Genomic DNA, 12,327 nt, shown 5'->3' with positions numbered 1-12,327 from the left:
CCCATGTCCTTGTTTCTGCAAACATTGTTGGGTAATGTGTTCTGTGACCTCTCCAGTTTATGTTTTTTGATTTTTGAAAGGCTTGTACGCAGTATTGTAGGGGAAATGATACATTAAGACCCAATTGAAATTGGTGCCTCCAGGAGAAAACACGGTGAAATCTTGAAGGAGACATCTTGGATAAATAGTTAAACATGAGCATCTAAAAATGGTAACTTGTACAATTCTGTACATTCATGGCACCCCTGGTGTCTTCAATGGTTGTAAAATAACAAATACGCATGATAGGCTCAAATTGTGGAAATTTATTTGGAAAACACATCTGAACATGCAACAACAATTCCGGAAGGATCTAAGGGAGTCGAGCTGGAATTTCTGGTTGATTTAAGGCTGAACGACTGATCGATTTACCTTTCAAATCTGCTCTACCGCACAATTCATGTTTGTGTGAGAGCTGACGTTCTGGAATCGCTTGAGGACTTCCTCTTGAAGTGCTCCAAATTATACGATCTACGACTGCTTCCGAAAAGGAAAGTCAATGGGTGACTTTATCCAATGGTCCAAAATGAAGTTTTCTTTCCTGAAATGACTGAGCTAGATGAGGGTATAACTTGTGACTATATCTCCCAGACCGCACAAGGCTCCTCAACTTTGGTTCAAATGTTCAACATTACATCCTCGAGTCTGGTAACGACAAATGTACCACCAATAAAGTAAATACAGATGTTTTAACGAGTTACTTTGTGCTGCTTCTCTTCAATAATCCTCATGGAGTGGGATGGAGTCCTCAACAACAACGGATGATACCCAGAGCTCTTGGACTCGACTTCCACTTCGATGTGAGTTTGTGAGTGTACTGAAGGAAGTTGGGCAGATGAATGGCTCAAAGTTGATGTATTTCTATCCAGAAGAAACAACTCCGGATTCCGTTTCACAGGGACATCGTGAAATGTCCTGATTGCTCCCATCTATATTGAATATTTTTGCTTGGCGGGGAAGAGGACAGTTTTGTGAAAGATACAGAATCTTTGTTCAAATTCAACATCATCTGTTCAGTCCAGGCCGAAAGTCCAACATCAATACTGTGTCGATTTGTCACATTTCTTTGGCAGTTGTGAGGTGTTCTGGTTGAACATATCTCCAAATATTTCCTGATGATCATGACGGTCCATCTGGTCAAAGTAGACCTTTCTCAGCAACGGGAATGGATCCTGAAAAGGCAAAACACTTGCAGGTTTATTCGTTCGTATGCTAATGCTGCATCATGGTATCAATGAGTCTTGGAGTTGCACGTTATGTTATCAACTTCCTTATTTTTTACAGAATTTTTTTTAAAAAGGCAACACCATGTCCTGTTGTGCTTTCGATTGAGTGTGGCTTCTTGTCCGGAAAAGATCCCAACGGAAATGGGAAAGAATTGAGAAATACCTGTCGGTTGACAAAGATGGCGACAATGGAAGTGTTAATAAAGATGAAAACGCTGGTTGCATGGTGACTAGAGATTGGTAGCTTTTGTTTTTCGTTCAATTAAATGATTTATAAGGGATGTTGTATTAATTGATAAATCAGTTGTATTACTCCAGATGAGACACGACACGGGGGGGGGGGGGGCATATTTGGATACCGCTGACAAAATGGGCAATAAATTATTTGGCCAACCGTTGTGTCAATGTTGTGTCATGCTGTGTCCCACCGTCATGTCTGTGCCGTGTTGTGTGCCGTGTCTCACCCTTGTGTCTGTGGTCGAGCCATGCCATGTCATGTCCATGTCGTGTCATGTCCATACCCCTACTGTCGAGATGGAGGAGAGGTGTGATTGGTCACCGTCTGGCCAACATAGGTGTTTGATTCACCACTCAAATCGCCCGTGTACATATACTGGTAGCTGGGTAGAGATGGTCTTACAGTTTTGAGCGACGGCTGTTTCTTACACTTAAACGTGGGGATGGCATCCTCTCTCAATCGTGGCAGAGAACCACAAGATCTAGCCATCTCTGTTGTTTCATAACAGTGCTCTGTAACATGTTCTGAGCACAAAAGCTAACATTTTCTAGGCCCAATCCACACTTGGGTATTTCCGACAAACCTCGTCCAATTTCTGGCAAAACTTAGGGTCTTTCAGCCATTGGTGTAGCATGAAACCATCTCTGTTTGTACTACTACAATCGCTAAGGATGCATCGACTTGGCATATTTGTGAAAATCGAAAATTATTCGCCGTTTGAGTTCAATCATACCACAATGTAAACCGTAAACAGTATGAATATGGCAGTCGACTCCCAGGTGTGACGTGACATCCAAGCGTGAACAATCATATTTCCACTTTCAATCGCAAAATTACTGACTTAATAAATCGGAAAAAGACACCATATCTATTTTGTAGGGTATCGAGGGATAGATTAGCGTCGAGGTGGTCTGAACATTTGGGTTCCTCTTTAACATTCTGCAGAATGATGTAGAAACAACATCCATTTTCTTTCTCTACACCTGGTGTTGGCTTAATGGTTAGGGTGGCAGGCTTGGGGTACTAGGGTCCTAAGTTCAAATCCCACTTGTCTGTTGAATTAATACCAGGTCGGGTTGACTCAGCCTGTTATCTTTCTGAGGTTGGCAAAATGAGTACCAGCTTGCTGGGGTTATTGAGCCATTCGAGTATCCTGTGCCGGAGTGGTGACCCATCCAGGATTGTGCCCAATAGCCTTGGAGACTGCTTTTGCAGCACCAACACTGTGCAGAGTATGGTCCCAATGGATTTGGATTTCCTTCTGCCTGCCACTTCTTCAATAAATCTTCGAGTTAAAGTTACCTTGTCATCCACCCTCCAACCAAGAACTTTTATGTGTTTACTGAACCGTCGTATTACTCGTGCTTTAACAACCCTACAACTTAAATCTCAAGACCGAATGACTCCATCAGTATCATGGACTATTTGGACTGCATCTCCCCAAATGTCATTTATTGGATCGTGTGCGCTCCCTTCAACGTGCTTTACATTGGCGTGACAGGTTGACAGCTTGATGACCAGTTTTTGTAACGAAATGTTCGTAGTGATCTTCACAAACCAGTTTGTCGACATTTTAACCAAGCCAGACGCTCTGCAGATCAAAAGGCTGTTGTGTGTTAATTCCCTCTTTCAAAGAACAAACGGCTCCAGGAAGCTCAGAGGAATCGTTAATATTTTCAAACTTGGAACTCCAGCACCAGATCGTTTGAACGAACATTTTTCCTTCCTTTAAAACGCCTCTTCTGAATACATGACACACATTCGATTTTTTTTCTTCCTTCTCTTTCCTTTCTGTATATATCGTTTTCCTCGTCTTTCCTTCCTTATCGATCCCACCAATTGATTAAGTATGGATTTTAAATGTTCCTTTTTCTGCTTTTATTTCATCCACCCCACCGCATTTACTTTCGTGACCTATGCATTCTGCCAGAATTCTCGTATCATTGTCGTTACCAGCACTGTACGATAAAACCATTATAACATCTCCCTCTCTTGATGCAACGACGAGTAGCCACCCGACGTATGTCAGCTCTTTTGTGCCTTTTGTTGTTTTCCTGGTGGAAAACTTTCCACGTTACTCCGGTTCATCGGCCGTTATGTGCCGCAAAACCCTCTTGCTTGTATTGCTGGAACCAGCATTCTTTATTATTATCCTGACCACAGCTTGTTGCGGTCTGTAGGTGCTTGCTCAAACTGGATTAACAATCATTTTACCTAAAATAATATCCCAGATCCCTTCTGTTGCATTAGTAAACTATTCCAAGACAAGAAGGTCCAAAGGCTGTACACAAAAAAACAAACAAACTTGCATCACCCGCTACACACTGAGCACCGAGCAAAGACACAGCAGCCCATATACCGGTGAGTCGGTGGAGGAGCTGGAGCTGTTCTTCCATTTGTCGTCAGCCACTTCGACGGAGGTTCGGGAGCACCTGAGAAAGAGACACCTAACACGTTATGGTTCATGAAGCAGAGGCACAGCTACTTGTAGCTTTCTCCAAACAGTAAGGCTACCACCCAGAGTTTCCTTAATCGTTGAACCACACAAGCAGCATGCGCTGTCCTCTCAAAGATCGTGCGCAGTCCCACAACCTATCAGTGGCAGCACCAAAGTCGGTAAATTTCCTTGCCAAGTTTGCTCGTACATTCGGCAACACCTGCGATGTCAGATAAATAATCTTGGTCGAGACGAACGGTATTGAAACCGGGGTGCAGGTGGCACAGAGTCCTCGGAGAACGTGGCACCTGCAGCCGTTTCTTTGGGACCTCATGTTTATTGGATATACACCTGAGGGACACGGAATGGCGTGGCCCCGTCCTGTCTGTCATTACCCCGCACGCATAGTGCAGAGTGGGGTTAAACAATTGGTTCACTCTATCTGTCTCCAGACATCAGTCTGATCGAGGAACGACTTGGTTTCCATTAAAGTTTTATATTTTGAACACTGTTAAATAAGGTGGTGTAAAAGATGGTAACCATCCAATTCAGCGGTTTATTTGTTGTTGTTTTTCTCCAGCCTTTAAAACTTGGATTTTATTTCAAGTGAATTATATATGTGAACACAGTAGAACACACATTGCCTTGTTTGCACTTCCAAAACCTCCAGTTTGTTGTACTTGGACAAGATCTTACACGGTCTCAACCAATCAAATTTGCCACGCGCTCTGATGGTGGAGCAACAGCAAAATTCAGACAAAGTGGCGGCGCCCATCAATGCAACCACAGAGTTAACTTCGTCAAAAAGATCTGTTTGTTTTGTGCATCTTTTTCTCAAAGGTCGTTCCAAAATCTTCAGTTTCTCCGACAAGAGTTGGCAGAAGGTTCAGCTCCAGAACGTTCCGTTTGACCCATCGGCTTCGTGTGGTTGCCATCGCACCCGTTATTCAAATTTCATGAATGTAGTTGATGTAGATCGTATTCGGAAACGCAAATCAAGAGTTTAAAAGACCCCCTCCGCCCATGTCCTTTTTGTGAAGACTGTGCTGGGTGAGGTGTTCTCTGAACTCTCGAGTTTATTTATAATTACAGGGCATCTAGTCATCATAATTACTCTTATCTACCACCTCTCAAATTATTAATATTGTGCACTTTGTGAATATGTTTTCCAAATCCTCGCTGTCCGTTTAAAATACAGAATCGTGATGTGGGTTTCACAACCGGTTTGTGTGCACTGCCTCCTCCAAAACTGTGGTGGAGTCTCAAAGGGCTTTGGTCCATCGAAGGGCCATCTTCATGAGGAAATGGTTAAGAGTGGAAGAGTGGGGTCATGTGTGAGGCATGTCGAGGATATTACCTTCATTTGTCACCACAGACAGTAACAACAACATCATCATCATCCTCATCATCATCATCATCATCATCATCATCATCATCATCATCATCATCATCATCAGCAGCAGCAGCAGCAACATCACCTGCATCTTGTTTCTTTCCTCTTCAAATAGCAAAACATCTGAAAACAAAAGTAATGACACGAGGATATTTTTTCACGCACACCCAGGTACCACCATGTCAGACTCTAGGTTATCAAGAGCTAATTAATTTATTTTCGGCATTCAACAACAGAAACTAAATGACACAATTATAAATACTGTAATCGCAAATAATGTTTTTTGGGCCAGCAAGGGAAGGAAGCTAAATCAAATTGGGGTAGAGGGATGAAAAAGGAAACAATAATGAGAGTAATCAGGACTTGTTGGGAGAATGGTGGGAGCAAGAAGCGAGAAGAGCAAGTTCAGCGACAGATGACCGACCAGGAACAGGTAGAGCTGCCTGAAGAACACGGATGTGGTGATGGCTGTGAGCCCTGAGGGCATTCACAGCATGCAAAGGCTCGCAAGGGGAAGAGACATGATAGACCTGAGGGCATTCACAGCACGTTTGTTCCGCACGCAGAAAGTACAGGAGAACCGAAGCGGTGCCAAGGTACACAAGTCGTGCACTCTTGCTCGAATCCTGTCGCTCGTCTTCCCTTGAATGGTCTCTTGCCATGCTCGACTCTCGGTCCCTGTTCGAACTAGTTCATAAATCAGTCTCCGGACACGACCAAGTTATTTTGAATCGGGTTTAGAGTGCAGACATATAGAGTACACATGTCAGGCCCTCCTCTAAGCTGGTGGTTGGACCAGGTGGTGGGGGAAAAGTTGGAAATAAATATGAAATGAATGAATAAATAATTATGTTTAATATCCACAGAAAATGGAAAATTGCACTGTCCAACAAAGTTCACAAATAAAGTATAAAAAAATACCACCTGCTGGTCCTTCTCACACTTACTGTGCCTGCCATGACGACGTAATATCAACATGTCATCTATTACTATCTCCTAAACTTTGTGTATGAAATCAACATTGACAGGATGGCTTGGAGTCCGAGATGTACGCACACTCGCCTCCAAGCTATCTAGTCTGGGTTCAAATCCAGACTGAGGTATAAACTGCCATCCTGGTGTTTCACATGCACGGTGATTAATTAATCAATGTGTGTGTGTGCCGCCCCTCGGATGGACGTTAAACGGGAGTCCCGTCTGCTGGGATTCGTTGATGGACGTTAAAGATTCCATGGTGTCCTTCACAAAGAGAGTAGGCAAGCTATCTCCTGCACCCTAAACAAATTACAACTTCCTGCCTGAACCAGCAGAGGGCATTGCATCAGTGGCACACCCACACTTCAGTCAATGATGCCATCCCACAGCTTTCTGCTCTGGGGTAGCGTCATTGATTGAGGGTGCGGGTGTGCCGCTGATGCAAACCAGGATTGGTGAGTGTGTGTGTGAGCACAGGCTTGGTAAGTGTTGATGGGGGGGGGGGGGGTGAGCACGTGCTTATTGAGTGTTGGGGGTGTGTGTGAGCATGTGTTTGTGAGGGTGTGCAGAGTGCTCAATGTTCTGACCAAGACGAAGCAGAAGAAACCCAAGGTGGAGACCGCTTGTAACACGATCATGCTGATGATCATGATATTTGGAACTTCCTTCAACCAGCTCTGTTGTGGGGAAAACACGGAGTGGAGTCAGAACCAGGTTCAGGTGTGCACAGCAAGTCAGGGTGGTTGTAGTGGTGTGAGAGACATCGTTATGAACCAGCAGCTGATGCAGTAAATACCACAGAGTGGGTCACAAGGTCGTGACAAACATCGTTATAAAATGAACCATTTCGACGTCACCAAGGATAACACAAGGTTAACCCGTGTAACGATAATGGTAACCTGGAATGGTTTTCATAACCGTTTGGACTGGTATAATGCTTTAGAGGTACTCACACTCGCTTCGAAGCTGTGTAGCCTGGGTTCGAATCCAGACCCAGCTATAAACTGCCATCCTGGTGTTTCACTGGTATGGTTGTTTATCAATGTGTATGCCGTCCTTCGGATGGACGTTGAACTGGGCGTCCTGTCCACCGACATTCCTTGATGGACGTTAAAGATCCCACGGTGTCCTTGGAGAAGTCAAGCTATCTCCGGCACCCTCAACGAATCACAAGTTGTTCTAACCGACAGGGGACACTGCATCAGCGGCACAGCTGCATCCCCCACAATTGATGATACTCACTGGCATGTGTTTCAACTGAAATAAGAAGAAGAAGCGATATGAGATGGTGTGACAAAACTGCAAACCTGCAAGGATCTATCAAAAGAGGGGGTGGGGGGATTTACCCCACCTGGTACACATTTACCCCACGCGGTACACATTTACCCCACGCGGTACACATTTACCCCACGTGGTACACATTTACCCCACCTTGTACACATTTACCCCACCTGGTACACATTTACCCCACGCGGTACACATTTACCCCACCTGGTACACATTTACACCATGCGGTACACATTTACCCCACGTAGTACACATTTACCCCACCTGGTACACATTTACCCCACGCGGTACACATTTACCCCACGCGGTACACATTTACCCCACGTGGTACACATTTACCCCACGTGGTACACATTTACCCCACCTGGTACACATTTACCCCACGCGGTACACATTTATCCCACACGGTACACATTTACCCCACGTGGTACACATTTACCCCACCTGGTACACATTTACCCCACGCGGTACACATTTACCCCACGTAGTACACATTTACCCCACGCGGTACACATTTACCCCACGTGGTACACATTTACCCCACCTGGTACACATTTACCCAAATATGTGTTGTAGCAAGTAATCCCCCTGTCTCCAGCGGGGGTCAGTAAACCACCTGCATTGTTCTTCACGTACAGGTAAAAAGTTTGAACCGTGCACGTGACCCCCTGACCCCGTGTACGTGTATCATGGAGATGGACATGAAGTTGTTTTCGATTATCTATGAAGGTTCACCAAGACCCCTGGTTGTGTGTTGTTATGGTCCATCTTGGTAACCAGGTGTCGCGTGTTGTTATGGTCCATCTTGGTAACCAAGTGTTGTGTGTTGTTATGGTCCATCTTGGTAACCAAGTGTCGTGTGTTGTTATGGTCCATCTTGGTAACCAAGTGTCGTGTGTTGTTATGGTCCATCTTGGTAACCAAGTGTCGTGTGTTGTTATGGTCCATCTTGGTAACCAAGTGTCGTGTGTTGTTATGGTCCATCTTGGTAACCAAGTGTTGTGTGTTGTTATGGTCCATCTTGGTAACCAAGTGTCGTGTGTTGTTATGGTCCATCTTGGTAACCAAGTGTCGTGTGTTGTTATGGTCCATCTTGGTAACCAAGTGTCGTGTGTTGTTATGGTCCATCTTGGTAACCAAGTGTTGTGTGTTGTTATGGTCCATCTTGGTGAGGAGGTGTCGTGTGTTCTTATGGTCCATCTTGGTAACCAAGTGTCGTGTGTTGTTATGGTCCATCTTGGTAACCAAGTGTTGTGTGTTGTTATGGTCCATCTTGGTGAGGAGGTGTCGTGTGTTCTTATGGTCCATCTTGGTAACCAAGTGTCGTGTGTTGTTATGGTCCATCTTGGTAACCAAGTGTCGTGTGTTGTTATGGTCCAGCTTGGTAACCAAGTGTCGTGTGTTGTTATGGTCCATCTTGGAAACCAAGTGTTGTGCGTTGTTATGGTCCATCTTGGTGAGGAGGTGTCGTGTGTTGTTATGGTCCATCTTGGTAACCAAGTGTCATGTGTTGTTATGGTCCATCTTGGTAACCAAGTGTCGTGTGTTGTTATATTATGGTCCATCTTGGTGAGGAGGTGTCGTGTGTTGTTATGGTCCATCTTGGTAACCAAGTGTCGTGTGTTGTTATGGTCCATCTTGGTGACCAAGTGTCGTGTGTTGTTATGGTCCATCTTGGTAACCAAGTGTCGTGTGTTGTTATGGTCCATCTTGGTGACCAAGTGTCGTGTGTTGTTATGGTCCATCTTGGTAACCAAGTGTCGTGTGTTGGTATGGTCCATCTTGGTAACCAGGTGTCATGTGTTGTGACTGTCCATCTTGGTAACCAGGTGTCGTGTGTTGTGACTGTCCATCTTGGAGAGGAGGTGTCGTGTGTTGTGACTGTCCATCTTGGAGAGGAGGTGTCATGTGTTGTGACTGTCCATCTTGGTAAGGACGTGTCGTGTGTTGTTATGGTCCATCTTGGTGAGGAGGTGTCGTGTGTTGTTATGGTCCATCTTGGTAAGGAGGGGTCGTGTGTTGTGACTGTCCATCTTGGTAAGCAGGTGTCGTGTGTTGTGACTGTCCATCTTGGTAAGGAGGTGTCATGTGTTGTAACTGTCCATCTTGGTAACCAGGTGTCATGTGTTGTGACTCCATCTTGGTAACCAGGTGTTGTGTGTTGTGACTGTCCATCTTGGTAACCAGGTGTCATGTGTTGTGACTGTCCATCTTGGTAACCAGGTCTCATGTGTTGTGACTGTCCATCTTGGTAACCAGGTGTCGTGTGCTGTGACTGTCCATCTTGGTAACCAGGTGTCGTGTGTTGTGACTGTCCATCTTGGTAAGGAGGTGTGTGTTGTGACTGTCCATCTTGGTAAGGAGGTGTCATGTGTTGTGACTGTCCATCTTGGTGAGGAGGTGTTGTGACTGTCCATCTTGTTAAGGTGTCGTGTGTTGTGACTGTCCATCTTGGTAAGCAGGTGTCGTGTGTTGTGACTGTCCATCTTGGTGAGGAGGTGTCGTGTGTTGTGACTGTCCATCTTGGTGAGGAGGTGTCGTGTGTTGTGACTGTCCATCTTGGTGAGGAGGTGTCGTGTGTTGTGACTGTCCATCTTGGTAAGGAGGTGTCGTGTGTTGTGACTGTCCATCTTGGTAAGGAGGTGTCGTGTGTTGTTATGGTCCATCTTGGTAACCAGGTGTCGTGTGTTGTTATGGTCCATCTTGGTAACCAGGTGTCATGTGTTGTTATGGTCCATCTTGGAGAGGAGGTGTCGTGTGTTGTGACTGTCCATCTTGGTAAGGAGGTGTCGTGTGTTGTGACTGTCCATATTGGTAAGGAGGTGTCGTGTGTTGTTATGGTCCATCTTGGTAAGGAGGTGTCGTGTGTTGTTATGGTCCATCTTGGTAAGGAGGTGTCGTGTGTTGTGACTGTCCATCTTGGTGAGGAGGTGTCATGTGTTGTGACTGTCCATCTTGGTAAGGAGGTGTCGTGTGTTGTTATGGTCCATCTTGGTAACCAGGTGTCGTGTGTTGTGACTGTCCATCTTGGTGGGGAGGTGTCGTGTGTTGTGACTGTCCATCTTGGTGAGGAGGTGTCATGTGTTGTGACTGTCCATCTTGGTAAGGAGGTGTCGTGTGTTGTTATGGTCCATCTTGGTAACCAGGTGTCGCGTGTTGTGACTGTCCATCTTGGTAACCAGGTCTCATGTGTTGTGACTGTCCATCTTGGTAACCAGGTGTCGTGTGTTGTGACTGTCCATCTTGGTAACCAGGTGTCGTGTGTTGTGACTCCATCTTGGAGAGGAGGTGTCATGTGTTGTGACTGTCCATCTTGGTAAGGAGGTGTCATGTGTTGTGACTGTCCATCTTGGTAAGGAGGTGTCGTGTGTTGTGACTGTCCATCTTGGTAACCAGGTGTCGTGTTTCCATTTCATCTGTCCCCTTCGTCATGACATCATGGTCACCATGAAAGGTACAAGCACAACTCATAACAATTACAGTTAACGTTTCCGTCTGTCCGTGTCATGTACAAAGAGACGCCATTTTTAATACACACACCGATGATGAACACGAACGTTTTACCTCGCCATCGCCGATTCTCCTTTCCGCATGAGGGGGGGCATTGTGCTCCGTGTCCGTGACCTTGTCCGTGTCCGTGTCCTTGTCCGTGCTGTGACGTTGCAGTAAACTGTGTAGCTCGGAGAGTTTATGATAGAGATTCGAGCTTGAGTGCAATTCCGAGTGTGCAGGAACAGGGTCGTCGTCAACGTGATCGTGGGACACTCCATCGCCGGTCGTGTCTTGTACCTGGACGTCCACGACGGCGTCCATCGTTTTCGGAAGAGGGACGTTTCCAGGTCCGTCCTGGTAGATCGCTCGAGGTATCGAGTTTACCCGGAACGGCAACAGGAGGAGCAGCATGAGGAGCATCGTGGTCATGGTCCACGAGCGAGTGGACCTTTGAGTGTTCGCATCGCACGAGTGTGCAAGGTCACACTCGGAGTACCGAGCCTGGGAACACCGGTCGGCAGGAGTGCAGGACGGGTCCACTTCTGCGAACTGTTCCTGGGAGCGGCGTTACGTCGCCATGGCGACCCGATCAACAGTGAGTCAACCAGCGGGAAACACGGACGAATCTCGATGACGTCAAAATCTGTACGTTTTAAACTTGCTTCCTTTGAACAATATGATATTTTAACAGATGGCCAGTGTCGTCAAACTCGTTTTATGGACCGTCTACTTATTACGTACGCACGAGGGAGGTGGGTCACGGAGATCGTTAAAATTTGAAAAAAACGAATAAAACCTACTCTTATAACGGAAGGGATCGGACACGAAAAGGGAAGTGGAGATGTGAAGGTCGGAGTTGCGGGGGGGGGGGGGTAGAGGAGAAGGAGGAACAAAAGTAGACTTTATACAGTACACCTTTAACAGAAAAATGTGGTAGTTTTTCTTTCGCTGGTCCCTTCTTCCTATGTACAGTATTCCAGTAAAGTTATCTCAGCGGTTCCGTTCCCCAAATACCATCCACTTTCAATTTGGCAGATGGGCCGGGCCACCTTGGATTTCGCCTCAAATCCAATAGGGCGGACAGAATGCAAAATGGCGGATAAAATCCAAAATGGCGGACAAAATCCAATATGGCGGTCAAAATCCATTATGGCGGATAAAATCCAAAATGGCGGATAAAATCCAAAATGGCGGTCAAAATCCATTATGGCGGTCAAAATCCAAAATGGCGGATAAAATC

The 12,327-nt window shown here is 45.8% G+C and overlaps 1 protein-coding gene across 1 annotated transcript; it reads right to left on the bottom strand.

Annotated features, from left to right (window-relative positions):
• Positions 1-285: 285 nt before the first annotated feature.
• On the bottom strand, positions 286-11,727 carry LOC147016413 (uncharacterized). The gene is made up of 5 exons (XM_085845051.1): positions 11,160-11,727; positions 6,896-6,985; positions 5,419-5,456; positions 3,863-3,935; positions 286-1,211 (listed from the first exon to the last, which is right to left on the bottom strand). Exons 1-5 carry the CDS (start codon positions 11,514-11,516, stop codon positions 1,077-1,079), a joined length of 693 nt encoding a protein of 230 aa, XP_085701177.1. The 5' UTR covers positions 11,517-11,727; the 3' UTR covers positions 286-1,076.
• Positions 11,728-12,327: the final 600 nt, after the last annotated feature.

The sequence above is a fragment of the Eptatretus burgeri genome, chromosome 11, assembly GCF_056783735.1.
Source record: "Eptatretus burgeri isolate ZD-2024b chromosome 11, Ebu_testis_v1, whole genome shotgun sequence".
NCBI classification, from domain to species: Eukaryota; Metazoa; Chordata; class Myxini; order Myxiniformes; family Myxinidae; genus Eptatretus; species Eptatretus burgeri.
The sequence above is the reverse complement of the archived record's forward strand: the minus strand, read 5'-3'. Positions and strand labels throughout refer to the sequence as shown.